The sequence below is a fragment of the Teleopsis dalmanni genome, chromosome 1 (assembly GCF_002237135.1).
Source record: "Teleopsis dalmanni isolate 2A chromosome 1, ASM223713v2, whole genome shotgun sequence".
NCBI classification, from domain to species: domain Eukaryota; kingdom Metazoa; phylum Arthropoda; class Insecta; order Diptera; family Diopsidae; genus Teleopsis; species Teleopsis dalmanni.
In genome coordinates this window covers 196695239-196718297 of record NC_051846.1, presented here as the reverse complement: position 1 = coordinate 196718297, position 23059 = coordinate 196695239, and the positions used below count along the sequence as shown (strand labels likewise).

General features: G+C 27.1%; 5 protein-coding genes across 5 annotated transcripts; 4 read left to right on the top strand and 1 right to left on the bottom strand.

Annotated features, from left to right (window-relative positions):
- Window positions 1–3434: 3434 nt before the first annotated feature.
- On the bottom strand, window positions 3435–4502 carry LOC119673375 (antigen 5 like allergen Cul n 1-like). Its single transcript, XM_038084641.1, has 3 exons — window positions 4329–4502; window positions 3867–4264; window positions 3435–3807 (listed from the first exon to the last, which is right to left on the bottom strand). Exons 1-3 carry the CDS (start codon window positions 4446–4448, stop codon window positions 3564–3566), a joined length of 762 nt encoding a protein of 253 aa, XP_037940569.1. The 5' UTR covers window positions 4449–4502; the 3' UTR covers window positions 3435–3563.
- Window positions 4503–6997: 2495 nt separating this feature from the next.
- LOC119667024 (antigen 5 like allergen Cul n 1-like) lies at window positions 6998–7709 on the top strand. Its single transcript, XM_038076304.1, has 3 exons — window positions 6998–7129; window positions 7208–7573; window positions 7677–7709. The coding sequence occupies exons 1-3, from the start codon at window positions 6998–7000 to the stop codon at window positions 7707–7709; spliced, it is 531 nt and encodes a 176-aa protein (XP_037932232.1).
- A 2352-nt stretch (window positions 7710–10061) lies between these two features.
- On the top strand, window positions 10062–11025 carry LOC119667023 (antigen 5 like allergen Cul n 1-like). Its single transcript, XM_038076302.1, has 3 exons — window positions 10062–10220; window positions 10309–10709; window positions 10785–11025. The coding sequence occupies exons 1-3, from the start codon at window positions 10101–10103 to the stop codon at window positions 11023–11025; spliced, it is 762 nt and encodes a 253-aa protein (XP_037932230.1). The 5' UTR covers window positions 10062–10100.
- Window positions 11026–16680: 5655 nt separating this feature from the next.
- On the top strand, window positions 16681–17869 carry LOC119673366 (antigen 5 like allergen Cul n 1-like). Its single transcript, XM_038084631.1, has 3 exons — window positions 16681–16994; window positions 17086–17486; window positions 17565–17869. The coding sequence occupies exons 1-3, from the start codon at window positions 16875–16877 to the stop codon at window positions 17800–17802; spliced, it is 759 nt and encodes a 252-aa protein (XP_037940559.1). The 5' UTR covers window positions 16681–16874; the 3' UTR covers window positions 17803–17869.
- A 3052-nt stretch (window positions 17870–20921) lies between these two features.
- LOC119673354 (antigen 5 like allergen Cul n 1-like) lies at window positions 20922–21932 on the top strand. Its single transcript, XM_038084622.1, has 3 exons — window positions 20922–21059; window positions 21116–21516; window positions 21602–21932. The coding sequence occupies exons 1-3, from the start codon at window positions 20940–20942 to the stop codon at window positions 21837–21839; spliced, it is 759 nt and encodes a 252-aa protein (XP_037940550.1). The 5' UTR covers window positions 20922–20939; the 3' UTR covers window positions 21840–21932.
- Window positions 21933–23059: the final 1127 nt, after the last annotated feature.

Genomic DNA, 23059 nt, shown 5'->3' with positions numbered 1-23059 from the left:
ATAGTCTGGACAAGGTAAAAATATATAACTACCCAGATAAAACAGGTAGGTAGGTTTACACGGAATTGTATATTTTGACCGGTTTTTGTTCAATGTCGTTTAAGTTTATTAAATATTTGAAACCAATTAGCTAAGATTTTTCGAAATACACCTGTTGCTTTCTGCTCATATATCCTCCATGTTCGACTTAAATTTATTATGCTATTCAATACAGGTTTTATAAAAATTAATTTATGAAATTGTTTTTACTTTTCTAAAGACAACAAGATAGTCCATTATTCTTTTATCCATCCCCAACATTGCATTTTATGAATATGACATTGAAGAAGATATAAAAAAAGATATACAAAAAAAATATTATATGATATGCTTTTCTTACAGTGCTAGATTCCTTCTTAGTAAGCGTTATTTTATGATGGATTTGTATCACACGAGAGAGAAATTGTGATCTTGCTAGTACAAGACGACAACACTTATATGTACATTTCTTGTAAAAGAAGACATTTATTATTTAATGGCTATAATTGATATCATGGCCATATTATCTTAAGGATAAATTTTAAAAGAAAACCATTTTAATTATTTCAAGTACGATAGTTGCTATAGAATGTGTAAGCTATAAGTGATTCAGACAACATGAAATCATATAACATCGAATGTGTCTACCCTATGACAGAGGGCTCTAGTGTATTAACATTTGCTATTTACTTAGCACACTTTTATTTTTTACTTTTATTTAATAAATTTAAAAAAAAAATTATTTTTAATAACCTCTTTATATAAACTCAAACTTTTTTTTGTAATAGAAGAAGCGAATCATATCAATTTATTTTAGTTTACATATTAAAATCCAATAAAAATATTTTTATTTATTTTATTATTTAATGATAAAATATTATTGATCTTTTCCTATAAGAAAAAATGAAATTGTTCCATAATGCTATAAACCTATAGTTGCAATAAATTATATTGAAACAAAAGTTGTTTGCACGAAATTTAAATATTGTAAAAGTAATACGATAAACTAAATTTTGATCATCTAATTTATTAATAAATAATGTGAATGTATAATATAAAATAAATACAAAATAATTCAATTTTATTATGATTGAATTAATCTAGACAAATACATGCTAACAATATACTAAACCAAAAATATCACCTAACATTTTGAAAAGATATATATATATATTTGGAACACTAAACAAAAAATATTAAAATATTTTTTATTCAGATTATTAACAAAAAAATAAAAAAATAAAAACTAAAAATAAATATTTTCAACTAATAAAATCGCATCAAGAAACACCTCAGAAAACACCTTAAAAGATTGCATAGGAAACGGACAGACACATAAAGTATTCATATATAAATTTATAAAACATATACAAACTATATACATACAAAAACTATATATACATAATGTCTATATATATATTATATACATAAAGGATGATGTTTATTTATTTAACAAAGTATATCAAAAATTCACTAAAATTGCTAAAGACAGCAGGAACACATAAATATACTTCATTATAAAACTGAACATTTACAAACTAAGTGAAATATATATTTAAATAACATTTAGATTTAATTAAATAATAACAAATTATGTATAATAATAAAATATACAAAAATAAAAAGCAATGTGTTTTTATTTCAATTAATAGAAATGCAGATAAATTTTTCTCAAGTGCAAGTAACTCATATCTCTTTTGCATTAATTTAATTAGAATTTTTTTTGTTTTTTTTTTTTAAATTTTTTTTATTTATTTTTGAACATCGAACATTAATTAAAAAACTGACTTATCGAATAATTGTAATATTTTCATATATAAATAGTTAAGTGAAGCTAGCATGATAACATTTTTTTATTCATTTTTATCGAGACTTGTAGTCAGTTTAATTAATTTCTTACTGATTTCAATACTTATTTTTGATAAACTGCATAACAACTATTCACTACTAAATAATTAAATAAAATTAAATCTATCAACATCTATCTATATATACATACATGTCATCTTTAGATGTACCCAGAAAATATTTAAACACAATTTTAGTTAAAATTATGGGATGAGTGAAAAAAGTTATAGATTATTAAGGTGTAAATAACTCGAGATACCATTGGAATATATTTAATAAACTAAAACACTACTAAGCAATATTAAGACATTACACTATGGAAGTCTACGAACTAATCAGTCCGGCTGATATATATCCAAACAAAGATGTTCCAATAGCACTTTTCTAGTTGGATCCAATACTCATCGCGTACTCATATCTTGTTGTGTTAACAAAGCTGTGCAAAAGTGTCACTTGGACAGAGGAATACGCATTAACACCATTGAAACCTTCGAATCAAAAGGTGACTACATTTGAAAAATATATGAAACTATTTAGCCATTCTAATCTAATTAATTTAATTTTTAACTGACTTATCCAATAACTTATCCTACTTTTTGTTGTATTATGCTTACACATTCCATAAAAAAATGGGACTATTGTCATGAAGTCTTCGAAAATAGCTAAACATTATTATTATTATAATTCGGAAATACTAAACCTTCTACACATGCATCCGCATAAATTGGGTTCCGTTGGCATAAAACGTAATTCTGTTCAATAATTCTATTTTTATTTATTTTTTATTCTATTTTTATTCTATTTTTATTTTATTTTATAGTAATTGAAGTGAAATAGAACAAATTCTATTTTTTTTTTATTATTGCAACTATAGTGGGATTTTCATTAATCGTCATGTAACTCAATAGGTTGTTAAACTTTTCTTCTGTTTTGTAGTTAAATGCTACATGAATTATAAATTATATGAATTATATGAGTGAAAGAATAAGTTAGATGAAAGTTTTTGCAAATGGGCACGTTACACAGTTTTTGAGTTCCAAATTATATAAAACAACTTCAATTAGTCACAGGACTGCCACTCTAACTTAACCTGAGCCTTTAACCCATTCTCAGTTTGGGTCAAAATTTTAGAACCGATCAGTCACGTATATAGTTCCATTGCAATTTTTATCAGTATAATAAGGTGTTCGTTTATAATAATTAATAATAATCACAATTAACAATTTGGTTTCTTGAGAACACTTTTATTGCAAGAAATACTTCAAATATTAGGTGTTGTGGACTACTTTTTGGTTTCCATATGTTCTTTAAATTTGTTAACAATTACTTCCCAGTTTTTTGGTGTTAATTTCGAAGTCTCTTTCTATTAAATTAGGTACATCAAATAGTCTGTGCGGATTTAATTGTTCAGTTGTGTTTTTAATCCTAAGAACCTAAATTAAAGTTTTCAAGAAGTTTAATAATTTATTGAACTATTATCTCTCTCTCTCTCTCTCTGCGTTAAATACATTATTTTGAATCATTGTATCATTGTCATTGTATTTAATTATAAAATAAAAACAAACAGATAATGAAAATATGGTTTTTATTTAAATTCAATAAAAGTCATTCAATTATGTCAGGTTATGCATAATAATATAATAAATAAATATATAACATATTTTTTATATAATAGCAAATTTATAAGCTATTTTAATTTATTGTGTATTGTCGTACGCTTCATCAATTTCGCATAAGTTAGGGTATTGTATGCTGGTATCAGTTTCACACTCTTGACCTGGTACATTACTTTCAGTGTACACTGGCTTACCTATAATATTGCCAGCTGCATAATTGCATGTGAACAAGAAAATTCTAGAAGCTTCTTCCTTATATCTTACAGCAGCACAACCAACATGCGTATTTTTCTCATTGATAATAAGCGTAAAATGCCCGATCGGTCTGAAAATAACATTGACAATTTATTAAAAGTTAAACTTTATATATATTTTGCAACATACAGTGCTGGTTCAATATCAGGATATTTTTTTATTTGTTGCATTGTTACCCATTCACCTTCTCTAACCCAAGTATCGAAACGGTTTTCGATTAACCAAGCCAAAGTAGTGATGGTTTGTGATGTCTTATAAATAGTCATACCACTATTTTGCCCAGAGTAGCGAGCTCTCATAGTACTATGACATGCATCTGGTTCCAATATACACTTTTTGACATTCAATTCAGCTAATGCAGCTAACTCTTCACACCAAACCATTTGAGCCATACGTCCAGCAACTGGCAACGGTGGAACTCCACCTGCATATTTATTACGCACTGCGTTGTGTAGATCCAAAATAAATTGTTCGTGATGAGTCATATTAACAATTGCAGTACCCAAAGGACAGTCAGGTGATAAGTTCTAGATATAAAAAACATATTTTAAAATTTTTTTTAATAAATTATTTTTCTAATGCTATGCTAACTCCATCATTATTGCAGGCTATATGCGTTTCACCACAATGGTAAATTTCACAATAATTTTCTTCCTCGCCCAAGGCATTATGGGCCCCAAAGATAACAATTAACGAAAGCAATAAATACATTTTTTAGCTTGTAGTTCTACACAATTGAGACTGGCGACTATAAATTTTTGCTTTGGAACAAATCAATTTATAGTAAAATTTTCCAATGAGTACAATGAATAAATCTGTTTTTATGCAGAAGTTATTTACAGAGACGAAATTTGAAACTATTTTGATAAAAAGTTAAGGTTGACACAAATGTTAATTTTTAAACAGAACTTTATTTAGTAATGAAGTCCAACCAAAACATTAGTTGTTTTTTTTTTTATTTTATTAATTCTGTATCATCCATTGGAACTATGAGTTACGTCGTTTGATTCATTCTCAGGATGACATGTGTTTTTTTATAAAATAAAAATAAATATTTTTAATCATTTGTTTTTAAGATCGAAGTCTACATTTTTCAAAACAGTTAGAAAAAATTGGACGTCATACAAAATAAATGATTATAAATAAAATAGTATGATTATAACGGAATATAAAAGACTTTGATCATAGCGGTGTCATTATGACCTCATGAATCTTTTATGCCTGAAAAGATACTGTAAAAACAAAAATCAATATACTTTTTCGAGCATGCCAGATAATCTTTTTTTTTTTCAGGAAAATCTTATCCAATATAGACAATTTGTCAAACTCTCTATTCTTAGTTCAGAATAAAACCAAGCACAATGTTTAAACAATATATTTTCTTATATATTACATGTATCACCGTTTTTTCTTCCATTATAGCGGTGACATCATAACTTCTAATAGATCTTTTATGCCTTTAAAGAGACTATAATTATAAAGAATTAATATGCTTTCTGAAGTATGGCAGATCATCTTTTATGTAGGAAAATCATATCCCATGCAGACAAAAGTACTTGTCACAGCTGTCTATTTTTAGTTCAGTACAGAATGAAGCACAATGTTTAAACAAAATTTGTTTCTCACATACATTTCCATATTTTCAGATAATTATGCTAACAAAAATACGCTTTTGGATAAACTTCTAGTAAAATAATTGGTATAATATACCAAAGAAATCCTCTGAAAACGTGAAGTACGTTAACTAGCGCGATGTTTTGTAAATTATATTAATAATAATATTGTTTCTATATACTAGTAATCAATTTTCATTCTATACTATAGACAATTAAATACTTCAGATGACATCCACAGAAAATGTGGAGTTTCGCTGCGACCAGATTCATGAAGAAGGGGAACTATTAGTGGAGACTCTAGGGAATCTACCATCTCCTAGCAGCATTGTACATGAAATGTGCTGAAGTAGCTCTAAATGGAATGCAAAAACACGTTCGCAACTCAAATTATGCGTCGCCTGCGACTTTGTAAAGAGGAAAGAAGAACAGCTACAGTTATAGACCTGCAAATATACAGTCTGCAAAATGTAGCGGAATGACGAATTGAAGACAAAAAACTCACGTTTGAGCTTCATGCTCTGAATGGCCTTTTAATGAAATACTCGAGAAGGCTAACCGTCGGACATAGGGGTGATTTTAGTGGGTTGAAGTCTCACACTAACTGGGCTTTCAATTGCTTTACACCTCGTTAAACAAAAAAATGAAAGTATATAGCAACCAGAGAGAATTATGGAAAATTAATTAATGGGTGAAGAGATGAATAGAGGAATGTTTACGACATGCTTAGGTCCTACATGGACTGTATAGTTATGAATATGATGATTATGAATTAATTGGTAAAGATTCCAAAATCCACCATTCCACATTATGGAACGGATTTAAAGCTCTTTATAGTACTCGTGTGAATAAAGATACCTTGTTGTAGATTGAACGGCGATCGAAAGGTCATATTGCAAAATTTTGATGGACATTTATTTTGTATACCATTGAACATCTATATATAATTTGTCAATGTTTAAATCGTGTAAAAGAGTTTTAATTTTTCATAAATGCATTTATATTATAATATATACTTTTAAATAAACTTAATTATTTTATATTCACGTTAAATCTTATTTGGGTAGTTTGATACAAATGAATACATGATGAAGTATATAATGATGAAGTATATCATAAATCAATTATTCCAAAAAACCCAACCTTCAAATGTTTGATTTGATGCTTCATAATAAAATTTAGAATTTGAAAATATGTCTTTCATATATTAAACATAATGTACAATTTATTATATATATTTAGTATAATATATTATTGTTTATTATTATGTATATATAAATGATATTATATATATTAATTGAAAAAATGTGTTCCTAATTTTAATAAACAATTAGTGCATATCCGTACTCGTATGTATACATTGTCGAGTAGAGTATCCAAAAGTCGAGTTCGTTCAGCAAAACATATCTGAACTATTTTTTAATTATTGCAAATAAATGATAATGCACACATGGTATTTTTGCCAATTTTAAAATATTTTATTTGAATCAAACATTTTTCTTTCATTGAAATCTTTTATTTTCATTCATAACATTGAAGATCAATTCTATATAAGAGCATTCACAAGCTCATTATATTCGGCAGAAGTTAGAAAAGATTTTTGAAAATTTGAATTTTATATATTTCTTACATTTAATTTTATTTAAAATGAATATTTTTGTATTAATCAATGTAATACTCTTAATTTTATTTAATAATAAATACGGATCAGCTACAAACTACTGTGCTAAAAATCTTTGCGATGTGGGAAAGAAGCATATTGCTTGTAAAAACAATGGTGTAAGTTTACATTTTATAATAAAAGATTTGTTTTCTTTTCTCTAATAAATTCAATCACTCTTCTATGATATGCTGCAGAACTTCAGCCGAAACTGTTCCACTAACGCAAGATTGATAAATATGAATCACTACAAACACCTCATACTAAAGGCGCACAATGTACGACGTAACAATTTAGCCAGAGGTCTAGTGCCCGGTTATAGACCAGCGTCACGTATGGCTACAATGCAATGGAGTAATGAGTTAGCGTACTTGGCAGGTTTGAATGTGAGACAATGTGCAATGAAACATGATCAGTGCCACAATACATATGCTTTTCCAACGGCGAGTCAAAATTTGGGATTCATTGGCAATACTCGATTATTTGCTTTCTTTCGTATAGATTGGATTATTAAAAATCGCATTAATGAATGGTGGCAAGAGTATAAACTAATTAATATGACAGTAATTCAGAAGTTTCCATCAAATTTTAATAGCACGTTAGTCATTTTTAAATACTATATTTAACCTGAAGTTTGTTAATACTTTTACTTAAATAATTATACAGAAACTTTCTACACTTTACGACTATGGCAGCTGAAAGCAATACACATGTTGGTTGTGGTCTTTCACTTTACACCCAAAATGAATTTAATATCTTTCTTTTCGCATGCAACTATGCAACCGTCAATTTTATTGGCATGCCTGTATATTCCGCGGGAAGAACTGCATCCACTTGTAGGACGGGCGTAAACCATGTCTACAGAGGATTGTGTTCCAACTTTGAAACATACAGAGTCGCTAGAGTGCGTCATATTCAAAGGTATCAAACGCATTCAAACTATTATTAATAAAAATAAAAAATAAAAAACAGCTTTCATTTATTTTCTGAATAATATGATAAAATGAGTAAAATGTGGTTTTAAATGCATAAACAAATGTTAGTTTTTTATTTCATGCAAAACAAACAATTTTATTTTGCGATAAAATCGTATCAATAAAATAAAAATTTCATAATAAGTCATAAGAAGCGTGCAATTGAGATTCTAACTGAAGCTGAAAATGTTCAATGCTAATGTGAGTATAAAGAAAATAAGTACTTCAAATCTTCGAATTATATGAAATTTAAATAAGAAAACGTGATTCCTAAGAAAATAATTATTTAATATTTTTTCATGACTAAACGATTGGAAATAATAAAATTTTTATTCTTTCTCCAATGGCTTTGATTTAGTTTGGTTTTATAGGAAAAGATTTCTTTGTCAAGTATTTCAGAATTTAACTCACCTCTTTCTGAAATCGATTTTTATAAATAATTTTAATTTTAAAAACAAGATAAATATATCAGAAAAAAAACATAAAATTAAAAACAATTTCATTTATTATAATTTCTGGGAAGTCGGATTCAAAATTAACTAAGGGTCGAACGCTGACTGGTTCTATGTGAAAGGTCCAACTCACTAACTTGACACGGAAAACATAATGAAATTTGAATACTTAGAGTATACACATTAATTACAAGCAATAATACAACATTGGGACCAGAACTCGTCCATGTAGTCACCAAGAGCACCGTATTAACTGATAATTACCCACCGCATTACAAGTAGTATTAAGGTACGAAGTTACAATGGTTAAAATTATTTTAGTTTGAAATATCTTTAGATAACTATTTATTGAATTTTATAACCTTCTCTATGTACATTCTATAAAATAAATTAATTAATAAATATAATATAATTTAATTTAAAAGATATTAAAACCATATAAGTACCTAGGAAGATTAAAGAAGGGATAATAACATATATAGTTTAATAGGTCATTTTCAATGAGAATAATATGGAATGAAAAAAGGAAATATAGGTACGTACTCTATAACAAAAATACACTACCTTTAATTGATATAAATTCATAAATATATATTAGTATAAATTAAACAGTTAAATTAAAATTTATTTTCGATATGACAAGTTATGAAAAATTATTTATATTTAATTAAATGAATGAAGTGTCCATAATAATATATATGTGTCAACATATGTAAACATAAATCTATTTTAATTTGATATTTAAAGCTATTTAAATGGATTAATAGTATTTTACTTCCTAACTGATAAAAATTTATTTGCAATGCAATTAAGTGCAATTGAAGAGAGGTTGTTTAAAGATTAGCCATACTTAAAATAAGATTTAATTTATTTATACAATAAACTTGTTAAATACAATGCATTTTTTAATTTCTATTGATCAGGTTTTAGATAAACTTTTTGTTTATAAGACACATAATAATAAATATAATTTAAGATAGTTGTATTATGCTCTTTAAACAATAAGAACTTATTAATAAGATGTTAATGAATCATGAAATTTTTATGTATTCATATATAAAGCTGCTAGTTGTAATATTGAATAATGATCTATATTATTTTTTTCTAAAATATTATAGTGAATCATATTATTTTCATTTATTCATTTTATTAATTTGAGATTGTAATCTTATACAAAAATAATTAAGTAATTGTTAATTTTAAATGAGCGAAATCAAAGAAGCAATATATTTTGAACAATACGCAAACTTAAAACTCAGTTCAGACCTACAGTTTGTTGGTAATTTTTACTTTAAATGCTCTACGGAATCGTGTCTCACTACAAACTTTGGTCAAAATTTTTCTCTCCAACTCATCGACCTCCCTAATACATTTTAATATTATTTATATTGTTGATGTTGGGCAACATAAAATGTGAAGTATGCTAACAGATAAGAAACTTATACAGTCTAAATAATAGCTGAAATTTTGATACAAAGCCAGTGCAAAATTTTAAAATAAGTCATTTAATCTTAATATAACATTAATGGATTTAAAGAAAACAAATTCAAGAATTCTAATCGTGAGAACGTTGATATAAAAGTCAAAACTGCTTGTTTCAAGTAATTAGTATTAAATTATAGAGCTCAAGTGTTGTGTGTTTTGACATTAAGAATCTTGTGAATATGAAATTTCTAATTTTAATATCTATAATATATATAACAACAGCAGCACAAACAGAAGATTACTGTTCCAATACATTGTGCCCGTCCGGTAAAAAACATATAGCATGCGGCAATAATAAAGTAAATATGCAAACTTATACCTATAAGTTAAATTTTGAACTAATTCACTGTATTATTTAACTTTATATTATTATTATTATTACTATAGCTTTTTTCTAATACCTGCCCAGATAATGTACACCTCATTAATATCACCACACATATGAGAACGATTTTAAGAATGCATAATGATCGGAGAAATATGATTGCTGGTGGAAAATTGAAAGGATTTAGCTCGGCAGTTCAGATGGCTACTACACAATGGGGTCAGGAATTAACAGAACTAGCAGAGCTTAATGTAAAACAGTGTAAAATGGAGCATGATGAATGCAGGAATACAGTGAATTTTAATTTTTCTGGACAAAACTTAGCAAATGTCAATTATACAGGCCCGCAAAGCACCGAGTTTGATGAATTCATAATTAAGGAGAGTATAACTTCTTGGTGGAATGAATATGAAGATTGCAATATGACTATTATAAATAAATATCCAAAAAATTATAGTGGACGGTAAGTTGAAATTCATAAAATAATAGTGCGCAAAATGAATTTATGAATCTAAAATTTAAATATTTATATTAATAGCACCATGGGACATTTTGCTCAAATGATTGCTGAAAGAAACACTAGAATCGGTTGCGCCGCATCGCGGTTTACAACCGATGATGGCATAAATCATTTCATATTTGCCTGCAATTACTCCTACGGTTTGATTGGAGACCGTCCAGTTTATGTAAAAGGAAAAAGTGTATCGAAGTGCAAATATGGCCGAAATTCTTTTTTCAAAAATTTATGCTCAGTTAAGGAAAAATATGACTTATTATAATTAAAGTTTTTATAAAATAGTTTTTAGCATTTTTATATCTTTTAAAATACTAAGTGTTAATGTGAGAAATACAATTACAATGTTTTTCTCAGTGTAGTCATATGTAAATATAGTTTATATTATATATGCAACAATTTTCCTCTACATATTTTTATTTAATTTACATATGCGTTGCACGCAATTATTATTGTCGATTTTCTTTCATATTTCCTATAAAAAAGTGCATACAAATCAAATGTCAATCATATTTAGCGCCCAATGCGCGTCTTCATTGATAATAGATAAATGATTTCTTACTAAGAATTTAAACAAATAATTTAATTCATAGAAATGGATTTTATAATAATATTTTAATAAAAATAACAGTTCATCAAACCATAATAAAATCTGGAGTTTTAATATATTACATCAAAACAGTGCTATATCCATTATATTCTAAACCAGGGTTGTCCACTTTACAGATTGGAGGGCCGCAGAAGCAAATAAATACGTTCATAGTTGTTTTTGACAAAAATAAAAATACGGTTATAATTTTAAATTTAATTACATTAATTCATTAATTTAAATTTATTTATTTGGCATTCCATAAAAATAAAATAATACAGTTTTATCAGTACACCAAAAGAAAATTTGCGTAATTGTGGTAGATTAAAACATGTCGCGGGCCTCAAAAACATTATCCGCGGGCCGCATGTGTCCGGCAGTCCTTGATTTGGACAGCCCTATTCTAAACTGTTAGTAACAGAATTATTATTAATTAATATTATTTTATAAATAAATAATAATTGCCATCAATTTATCAAGAAATACAGTATTTTTATTTATATATTGTTTCTATAAACTTAATTCGGTTTTCACAACTACGTAATAATGATCGTAATTATAATATATGTCTGCACATAATAATAATCTGCACTAACACCTTAGGTGGGCTCTAAGAAAAATTAATTATAAAATCATCATAACAATAATTTTGGTTTTTACAAGTAATTCCATTTAGTCAGATGCTTTAGCAACTGCTTTATTTGAAGTACCATTTTAGCTAAATTTTATTTGCGGTTGCTAGTTGCACTATTATTATTCTTATTAGTATAAATATTAGTAGTAATGTGTTATTAGTAACATATATTCTTTTTAGTATTAGTAATATATATGAATTTATTACGTTTTGTTTTATCTATTACGAAAACAGAGTGCAATTGCAGTCATACTAGTTCAATTGTTCAACTAGTTCAGTTGTATGCTTGCTTCCATTAACAGTTATTGATGCCTAGTTGTTCTGCCTGGTTAAGTGAATGGTGTGCAAACTGAAAGCTGGAGATTAGTGATATTGTACGGTTGTGACAAATGGCAATGGATGAGTATGTCTCTTTAAAATAGTTTTTATTGTAGCCTGTAATGAAGATCTTAAGAAAAGAAATTTAAACCTGCTTATATGAAAACGATCATTGCGATTTAGAAATAATATTATAAAACTAATAATAATTTGATACTAATATCGAGTCAACGATATACCGAGACCAGTTCAAGTTTTACGAAACCATGTACCTTACTTATTATTTTCGAATTATGATAATTAACGAATTTATTTGTAAGATGGATAATAATCATTTGCATTACATAGGCGGCTTTATCACAAACTGATTATTTAATATTACTTATAAATTCTTATATATGGGTTTAATCAACTATTCAAAAATATATACATATACTTTTATTGGTGTCCGATACCTCCTTACCATATTGCAAACATCTTAACGAACGTAATTTTCCTTTACAATACAATTTAATTATGGTTATAAATGAAGGCTATATATATAATATAAATATATATATAAATATATATAAAGTACACCTATATAAAATTATTGGTTGCATATCAATCAATCAATCCAGTACGTTCCCAGGGGAACATTGGACCATAACGAACTTTTTACAACTGTTTGCCAGGATTTTAATTTCTCCAAAGGTTTTTCCGCTTGCTTGGATTTCTTTCTCCAGTGTTCGCTTCCACGTTTGCTTGGGCCTACCAGGTCTTCTGCTTCCTTGAGGATTCCATGTTAATGCTTGTTTGCAGATTTCATTTGATGCTTTCCTCAAAGTGTAACATAACAGCAATTGTATGAAATGTGAGGAACCGGACATCAAACAAATCCTAAGGCGTCCCCTTTATTTCTGTTTCGCTCTTTTAAAAAATCGATCAAAATTCTTTGGAAGTACAAGTTTTAAAGGACTGAACTTACTGCTTTACTGCTGTCACTTACTGCTTTAAGGGATTCTGATCTTGTATCAGGTCTATGCATATTCTAAGCTAGGTAGCACTACATCTATCAACTTTGAAATAATTTAGTTTACACGAATTATATAAACATTTGTTTATTACATTACATTTATTTGCGTAATAAATATTACATATATTTAATTCAATTATATTTAATAATAAAATATGAAAATGCCAACATTTTTCTTTGCCATAAAAAACTTTACAAAATAAATTGTTTTTGCTTTAAGGAAAATAATAAATAATAATTAATTATTTGAAAAATAATTAAAGCTGTTTCTATTTGTTTTATCATATTTAGCTCTTTATCAAATTAATTTTTATAAATAATGGGTGTTAATCAAGACACAATTTTATATACTACAACCTCTTGCAATTGGGAATCGATATTAACGAAGAGTTGACTCTTGCAGATCCAGCTGCTTTATTCGACGCAGGCACAACTAACCTATCTAAATTTATCTCGAAAAGCGTGGTGAACTTGTTTTATGAACATTAATATCCAGAGCCAAGGAGAAATGAGAACTATAAAGCAATTCAAAGTGTTTATATCACCAAAGAACCAACTATTGCGCACATCTTTGATAACGTACTTTTACTAAGGAGAAAGATTACAAAGATCCAGCTTTGTGCTATGACAACAGATGCGATGATTTACTCAAAAATATTAGATTTTTTTAATATCTATAGAATTTATGTTTGTATAACTACTTATCGAAGTCTATAATTTTTTCTACATACATTCTCATAAGATAAAGAAATAAATTATATTGTGGACACATTAAATTCAAAACACTTTAGAACCGAATAGAAAACTTAAAAAAGGAGTAATTTATTGTATAAATTAATATTTGATTTTAGGTAAGTCAGAATAGAATGTAAAGAATAGAAATATATATACTACTGTGTGATCAAAATGCACTACCATTTAATTGATATAAATTCATAATTAATTCTTAACTAGTATTTTTGAAATACGTAAATGTGTATTCATATATAAAGTTTATTTCCTTAAACGTCATAGAAAGCAACCAATTAAAGTTAAATTAAAATTAATTTTTAATAATGTATTAAATTATAAACAATAAACTATAAAATTGTTATTTATCAAAAAGTTACAAAATTATGGAATTTAAATAGAAATGATGACAAATGAATTGTCGGTGGGAAGACTTATTTGTCTTAATAAATATAAAAATAAATCTAATTTAATTTGATATTTAAAGCTATTTAAAGGGATTAGTAGTATTTTACTTCCTAACTGATAAAAATTTATTTGCAATGCACTTAAGTGCAATTGAAGAGAGGTTGTTTAAGGTTTAGCCATACTTAAAATAAGATTTAATTTATTTATACAATTAACTCTTAAATTATAATACATTTTTTTATTTCTGTTAAACAGGTTTCATATAAACTTATTGTTTATAAGATAAATAATAAAAAATATAAATTAAGATAGTTGTATTATGCTAACTAAAAACTTAAGTCTTAGAATTTTTAATGTCACATATTTCAATATTTTTATTTTTATTAATTCACTAGCATTATTAGTGAATTATATTATTTTTACGTGGTCATATATAATGTAACTGTTATTTTAATAATTCGTTTTTTCAAGTTTTCGTAGCTATCTTCCACCAATCGTATTATATCTTATTTCTATATTACAACGCATTGGTACAGAAACTGTTCCTGAAAATACCCATAGAAGAGGGTTGTCCATTGCATGGACTCCATACTAATTGCGATCGCGAGCCAATACAAATCACTGTACAGATTGGTGGGCCGCAAAAACAAATACATACGTTCATAGTTGTTTTCGACAAAAATAAAAATACAGTTACAATGTTGAATTTAGTCTTATTAATATATCAATTTAAAATCACATATTTGTTACATATACCATAAAAATAAAATAATATAGTTTTACCAAATAGATGTAGTTTTACACCAAAAGAAAATTTCCGTAATTATGATAGATTAAAAACATTTCGCGGGCGACACAAATATCTCCCGTACAGCCGACAGCCCGTGCTTTGGACAGCCCTGTCATAGAATATAGTCGAAATTTTAAATGCTTTAAAAAATCAAAAAAACCAATAATATGTTAGAACCAATGCGTTCTGTTTTAAAATAAAATTGTCCTAATAGTCCACTAAAAAACTTTAAAATAATATATTCTATTTGAATCTATATTAATATTTTTATTTATTAATAAGATATTAGTTGAATTATATTTTTCAATATACTTATATCATATTAATAAGATTTTAGATTTTATTTACTTATGTATTCATATTTTTATATAATGGAATTGTATTCAAATTTTCATTTTTTTTTATTTATCTATTTATTTTTATTTTATTGTTATAAATAAAAAAAATTTAAATAAGTTATAATATAGTTTTGCAATATAAAAAACTTAAAAAAGAATAAAAAATTTAAAGAAAATTAATTAATATTGAAATTGTTAATTGAGTTAATTGTTATATACATGTTATATGTTAATTGAAAAAACAGATTGAAATTATTTAAATAATACATATAGTAATATTATTTGTCACTAAATAATAAAATGGCAAGTCATTGTATTTTATCTTTCATTTGAAAAATACGTCAAGTTAATGGTTTCTCCCAATTTTTAAATTTTTCCAAATGAGGCCAAAAAAAACATATAAACATATTATGATATTAATGTATCTGCATCTACACATTAATTTTATTATGGACTAATTCTTCCCTATTGATTTAATATTTTTATGTTTGCAATATTTTTGTTGCTATTATTAATCTCTTATATACTTTATTTATTCCATATAAACAAGAAATTTTTTTCAATTTATTACGATTGGGAATTCCATTTGGAATGAAAGCTGCACTTTCAATGATTGCACTCTATGCTGATGAGCCAGATTTTAGAACCTAAGCACATGTAATGATGCTGGTAAACTTGAAATGAGAATTTGCGATTGATTAACTGCACTTTTGCTCTATTCCTCACACAAATCGCCGTTAGAAATCTTGAATAGGCAAAGATTGAGTTGAGTTTAGTAGAGAATTTTTAATATTAGCCTTACATATATACGTACATACAAATAAATTAAATAGATGGATAAACTCTTAATCAGCAACGGTTTTTCTTTATTTTAATCTAAGTTTTGTCAGTGACGTAAAAAATGTTGAACTATTGAAACTACGTTCAACTACGTTGTCCAATATCATATATATGTATATTTTTGGACAACATAATAAGTGAAGTATGCTTATAGATAAAAATAAATATTGTAAACAGTAGCTGAAGTTTTGGTGAAAAAACCAGTGCAAAAAATTAAAACAAATCATTTTAAATAAGAAAAATATTCATTAGCTATAATTAAGCATTATTTTGCTTATTCGATTACTCAAGTGGATTTAAAGACTAAATGAAATTTTGCTCACGATTAAAAAAATTCATGAATTCTAATTGTGAGAACGTTGATATAAAAGCCAAAACTGCTTGTTTCAAGTAATTAGTATTAAATTATAGAGCTCTAGTGTTGCGCGTTTTGACATTAAGAATCTTGCAAATATGAAATTTCTTATTTTAATATCGATAATATACATAACGGCAGCAGCACAAACGGCAGAATACTGCTCTCGCACATTGTGCCCGTCCGGTAAAAAGCATATAGCATGCGGGAATAAAAAAGTAAATATGCAAACTTATTCTTACTATAAGACAAAGTTAGAACTTGTTTACTGAATTAGTTAATTTCATATTGTTATTATTATTATTGTAGCTTTTTTCTAATATCTGCCCAGCTGATGCACACCTTATAGATATAACTCCACATACGAGAACGATTTTAAAAATGCACAATGAGCAGCGGAATATGGTTGCGAGTGGAAAATTGAAAGGATTTATGCCGGCAGTGCAAATGGCTACTACACAATGGGGTCAGGAATTGACAGAACTGGCACAGCTTAATGTAAAACAGTGTAGAATGAAGCACGACGAATGCAGGAATACAGTGAATTTTAATTTTTCTGGACAAAACTTGGCTTATTTTCAATACACTGGCCCACAAACTTTTAAATCTGATGAAGATTTAATTAAGGAGAGCATAACCGCTTGGTGGAACGAGTATATATATTGCAATATGAATATTATAAACAAATTTCCAAATAATTATAATGGACCGTAAGTTTAAATTAATAATAAGAAAATAGTGTGTAAAATTATTGTGTAATTTTAAAATTTGAATTTTTAAATTTATAGCGCCATGGGACATTTTGCTCAAATAATTGTTGAGAGAAATACCAGAATTGGTTGCGCAGCATCACGGTTTACAAGGAATGGCATAAATAATTTTATATTTGCCTGCAATTACTCTTACAATAAAATTATTGATCATCCAGTTTATATAAAAGGAAAAAGTGCGTCCGGATGCAAAACTGGTCCAAATCCTGTATTTAAAAGTTTATGCTCAATTAAGGAAAAATATGACTTGTTATAATTCAAGTTTTTTTTAAATAGTTTGTAGCAGTTTTTATAACTAGTTTTTATACCTTTTAGAATACTAAGTGTTTATGTAAGATATGTAATTACAATATTTTTCACAGTGTAGTCATATGTAGATGTAGTTTATTTTATACTAAAACTTATAATAATTTATTAAATGTTTATATGCAATAATGTTACTTTACATATTTTTATTTAATTTATATATGCGTTGCACGCAATTATTATTGTCGCATTTCTTTCATATTTCCTATAAAAAAGTGCATACAAATCAAATGTCAATCATAATTATCGCCCGAGACGCGTCTTCATTGATAATAGATAAATGTTTTTTTACTTAGAAGTTAAATATATTAATTCGCAAGAAATTGTTTTAATAATAATATTTTAATAAAAATAACAGTTGGTCAGTTCATTAAACCATAATCAAATCTGGAGTTTTAATATATTATATCAAAACAGTGCTATATCCATTATATTCTTAACAGTTAGTAACAGAATTTTTATTTATTAATATTATTATAAATAACTAATTATTATTTATTAATATTATTATAAATAAATAATTATTATTTATTAATATTCTTATAAATAAATAATAACCATCAAATTATCAATAAATACAGTATTTTTATTTATATGTTGGTTCTATAAAATTAGTTTCGGTTTTCACAACTACGTAATAATGATTATCTTCATTAACTCCTTAGGTTGGCTCTAAGAAAAATAAAATATAAAATTATCATAACAATAATTTTGGTTTTTACAAGTAATTCCATTTACTCAGTTGCGTTTGGCTGCTGTTGTATCTCAAGTACCATCTCTGCTAAATTTTATTTGCGGTTATTAGTTATTTTTATTCTTATTTTTAGTATTAGTAATATATATTAATTTATTACTTTTTATTGTTTAATTTTCTGTAAAAAAGAAAAGAAAAAAACCAGTTCTGTTAAAATCGCGCGCGTTTGAATTAATCAAGTTAATTTGTTTTGAAAATATTTATGAAAAAATATTCCAAACAATTAAATCAATTAATAGCAAAATATAATTTAACCACAACGATTAACAATTAGAACAATTAAAGTATTAAATTGCAATTAAACTGCTAAACTTGTTATCGCTCTCTATATAATAGTTCTATACTTACATTTGGCTTAAGCCAAAGAATCCGTTACAGCAAAGCACAATAGATCTCATAGGACCCGGTATACCATTCTTATATTAAATTCTTATACTGAATTTATAACATTCAGTATTTAACTTATTATGGAATGGTACCAATTTAATTTAGATTTATGCTTTCTATTACATTACAATGAGCTAATTTCTCAAAAAAAACAATTGTAATGGTTATACACAGTAAAAGCACTTATAAGCGATGTTACTAGATATTTTGTATGAATAAATGAATGGTATACAAAATAAAAACTAGAAACCCTCAACATTGCACGATTAAGAGAAATGTGCGTTCATGAATACATCCTTTTTTAATAGTTTTCCCTATAATAGCGATCTCAAAAAAATAAGTTGCCACATACTTGGATAAAATGGTTCGTTGTTATCCAGAACAAATATAACATAACTAATAACAATTTTAGCCGTTTAATGCTGCTAAAACAAACATTAGATTAGGAGTGGCCAATTTTAATTATCAAACTCATTCGTCATCAATAAACAATTCGCGCATACAACATACTTCTTAGTTCCAACTAAAGCAATATAAATGCACCGAGCAGAGTATACTACCAAGCCTTCATCATCGTTACATCCCATATAACCCTCGCACCAGTTCTTTTCCTCACATCCCATCTTGGTCAGTATATGTATCTTGTAATCTATTAATGCTGGAGGTGACTGCGGTTTAGAACAATAACAACAAGTAAGCAAGGATTTCCAAGAATGGAAAACCATTTAAACTAAAACAATAAACTATCGATTTCATGCAATATAAAGCTAATTTAATATAAGTTCAATTGTTTACACTATTTAATCTTTTATATGGCCACTAAAAATATCAAATTAACATTGACTCCGTTATTCACAAACACTAGGCATAGACTTTTATTAGTTATACACTTCCCAACCTTATTAACCCAATGTGAGATAAAAGAACTTAAATATTGGAAGACATTGGGCATTGGCAGACAAAGATTTGATTTGTTCCAAATTTTTGATTTCGGAGAGATTATAAATTTTGAATTTTTGAGGGTTTCAAATGTGTAAAACCTTATTTTAAATAAAATAAGTAAATGGGGATAGCAAAAGTGATGAATATATATAAGTAAAAAACTTTTATGTTGAAGTATTACATTATGACTGGTTTCAGCCTTAGTACCCTTTTTGCAACCTACAACACTAGAGGCACATAAATACGGAAAAGAAGATAGCACAAATAATGTTGATCTATATATATATATGTGAAGCTCAGAGTCAGTGCTCATTAGTCAACTGACCCAAAGCCCAAGTCTTGGAATTATATCTTGTATTCAATTATTCGTTAATAATTTTTTGAAACTGCAAGCACCAAGAATTGACTCATACTATGCCAAAATTAATGATTAATTCAACTTTTGGCTGACCTGACTATACAGCTGTTTCGAATATTGCCAAATACCTATCATCAGTGCTCTTGAAATTATTTCTTACATTTAGTTGTTTTTAAATAAAGTTTTTGCGACTATAAGTACCAAGGGGTGATCCCATGCCCTGTCAAAATTGAAGCTCAGAGTCAATACTCATTAGTCAACTGACCAAAAGCCCAAAGATGCTTTTAAAATTTAAATTTATTTACATTATAGTCCCCTAAAAACTGCAACTTATGCTTACTTTAATGACCTTAAATTTGAAATTAAAAATTATTAGTTTATATTTATCATTGGTTTAATGTAATAACTGATGGAAACCCATAAACATTAAATAACAGAATATTTATTAGGTTCCCAGCTCACTTAATACTTGCTACGTACTTTACAATCCATAGATATTTAAATTTTATTTGCACAGATGAAATGAATATATTTTATGAATTTAAGATATTCTTCCGTTTAGAACTCTAACAAAGTATAAAAAATTCAATAATGAAACATACTACACCTATAGTTAAGTCACAACGATTACGCAATTTTAACCATAATGAAATCAACTTTTATTTTAGTTTTAATAATTAATTTGTGGAGAGTAGATGCAACTGATTACTGTGTGCCAAGAATTTGCCCATCAGGAATTAAACATATTGCCTGCGAGAACACTTTTGTAAGTAATATATAATATTAAAATTTATTAATTAAGTTTTTAAAAATTTTATAAAGCAATTGGCATCAGCATGTCCAACTGATGCTTATGTGATTGATCTTTCTCCATTTATCACAACTATTCTCGATGAGCATAATACCAAACGTAATCAAATCGCTGGAGGCGATCTGAATGGTTACTTATCAGCCACACGTATGGCCAGTATGCAATGGAATGATGAACTAGCAAAACTTGCTACCTTGAATGCTATGCAATGTGTCCAGAAGCATGATAAGTGCCACAATACAAAGGATTTTAGACAATCCGGTCAAAATTTGGGTTATTTTGGACATACTTTAAAAAATAAAGTCTATTCAGATGATTGGATTATTAAAAATCGTATAAATCGTTGGTGGAATGAACATGAACATGCTGGCATGCAGTTTATATATAAATTTCCCAAAAAATATGGAGGACCGTAAATATTTTACTCAATTTTTTTATTGTATTTTCATTATATTTTTTTTAATATTTTTTATATTTTTTTTATATTTTTTTATAAGGAAAATTGGACACTTTCTGACTATGGTAATTGATCGGAATACACATGTTGGTTGTGGTGCAGTACGTTATATGAATGGTAAATATCTTCGAACGCTAATTGCATGCAACTATGCTACAACAAATATAGTAGGAAAGTCGGCATATCAAGTAGGTGGATCTGGTAATGATTGCAAAACCGGTAGAAATGCCAACTTTACTCATTTGTGTTCAATTAATGAAGTTTATGATGGCTTATAATATGCATATCAGTCAAAAGTTTGAATTATATTTTAATAACAATAATATCACACAATCAAGTTATTTGTTCAAACGTTAGCATTTGTTTAACTTATTTTCTTTTTCGATATTTTAAATATTAAAACTTTATTCCAAAAAACCCAAAACAGAGCTAATTTTGATATAAACTTTCAAACACATATGTGACAACCACACTCGCATGAATTTTTACTTGATGCAACTGAGATCGTAGCTCTGCGTTTTGCAGAAATGACGTGTAGGAGGACCTACGTCGCAGAGAGGCAAAGCCTGGAAAAGTCAAGCAATGCGCTAAACGAGCTGAGCGCTTAATACCAGACTCTTTCATACAAAAATATCAAAAAGCATAGCCCATAGACGTGATTATTTTAAAACTAAAAAGATATATGCGGCTTTCAGCATATAAATATATATACATTTGCGTATGCATATATATGGTACAAGTTCTTTTAAGTGAAAACTAAGATGATCAACTATTCTCACCGATTAATTGGACTGTCTCTATGAAAGAGCATACATTTTTTCAAAATAAAAACTGAAACTTAACACATTTGCATAGTTAAAAGAGTGTCGGTTAAACAGAGCTTTCACTGTACAGACATTACACCAAACATTTAAACAATTATTCTTCAGCGTTACAACTTCAAGCCCAATGTTTCTAAAAAAAATTCAAAAATGTTTAAATAGACTAAATACTCAGTTATTTAAACTTTTACTACTAAATATCTTTTGATCGATGAATGTCTGGTTAACTCAAACATTGAATTTTATCGAGTATATTAAAGAAGTTGTAGAATAAAGTTAATCAGACTGAATATATATTTTTTATCGATGAATAATGTCTGGTTAACTCAGACATTAAATTCTTTTGAAAATATTAAAGAAGTTGTAGAATAAAATTAATCAGACTGAATACATATTTTTTAACGATGAATAATGTCTGCTTAACTCAAACATTGTATTCTTAAATAAATTGTAAAGAATACAATTAATAGTAAGAGAGATGGTCAAAAGTTGTAGAAAAAAATTAATCAGACTGAATCTCTCCATAAAAAGAAATGTGTAAGAATTGTCTATATAATCTGCAACATTTCCTTGCCTATATGAAAAATATCTTGATGAACTTGCAACAGTCCTAATTCACAATAATATTAAAAAGAAATGTGGTCTACCTATGTGATCTGCAACGCCTTCCCCACATG

What these genes read in the sequence shown, in the direction of transcription:
- LOC119673375 (XM_038084641.1), bottom strand. Translation starts at nt 4,448, where the DNA reads ATGTATTTATTGCTTTCGTTAATTGTTATCTTTGGGGCCCATAATGCC. An exon ending in TAGCCTGCAATAATGATGGA is followed by an intron (nt 4,265 to 4,328) that starts GTTAGCATAGCA and finishes TTTTATATCTAG; the next exon opens with AACTTATCACCTGACTGTCC. An exon ending in CCTGATATTGAACCAGCACT is followed by an intron (nt 3,808 to 3,866) that starts GTATGTTGCAAA and finishes TGTTATTTTCAG; the next exon opens with ACCGATCGGGCATTTTACGC.
- LOC119667024 (XM_038076304.1), top strand. Translation starts at nt 6,998, where the DNA reads ATGAATATTTTTGTATTAATCAATGTAATACTCTTAATTTTATTTAAT. An exon ending in TTGCTTGTAAAAACAATGGT is followed by an intron (nt 7,130 to 7,207) that starts GTAAGTTTACAT and finishes GATATGCTGCAG; the next exon opens with AACTTCAGCCGAAACTGTTC. An exon ending in ATAAACTAATTAATATGACA is followed by an intron (nt 7,574 to 7,676) that starts GTAATTCAGAAG and finishes ATAATTATACAG; the next exon opens with AAACTTTCTACACTTTACGA.
- LOC119667023 (XM_038076302.1), top strand. Translation starts at nt 10,101, where the DNA reads ATGAAATTTCTAATTTTAATATCTATAATATATATAACAACAGCAGCA. An exon ending in TAGCATGCGGCAATAATAAA is followed by an intron (nt 10,221 to 10,308) that starts GTAAATATGCAA and finishes TTATTACTATAG; the next exon opens with CTTTTTTCTAATACCTGCCC. An exon ending in CCAAAAAATTATAGTGGACG is followed by an intron (nt 10,710 to 10,784) that starts GTAAGTTGAAAT and finishes TTATATTAATAG; the next exon opens with CACCATGGGACATTTTGCTC.
- LOC119673366 (XM_038084631.1), top strand. Translation starts at nt 16,875, where the DNA reads ATGAAATTTCTTATTTTAATATCGATAATATACATAACGGCAGCAGCA. An exon ending in TAGCATGCGGGAATAAAAAA is followed by an intron (nt 16,995 to 17,085) that starts GTAAATATGCAA and finishes TTATTATTGTAG; the next exon opens with CTTTTTTCTAATATCTGCCC. An exon ending in CCAAATAATTATAATGGACC is followed by an intron (nt 17,487 to 17,564) that starts GTAAGTTTAAAT and finishes TTAAATTTATAG; the next exon opens with CGCCATGGGACATTTTGCTC.
- LOC119673354 (XM_038084622.1), top strand. Translation starts at nt 20,940, where the DNA reads ATGAAATCAACTTTTATTTTAGTTTTAATAATTAATTTGTGGAGAGTA. An exon ending in TTGCCTGCGAGAACACTTTT is followed by an intron (nt 21,060 to 21,115) that starts GTAAGTAATATA and finishes AATTTTATAAAG; the next exon opens with CAATTGGCATCAGCATGTCC. An exon ending in CCCAAAAAATATGGAGGACC is followed by an intron (nt 21,517 to 21,601) that starts GTAAATATTTTA and finishes TTTTTTTATAAG; the next exon opens with GAAAATTGGACACTTTCTGA.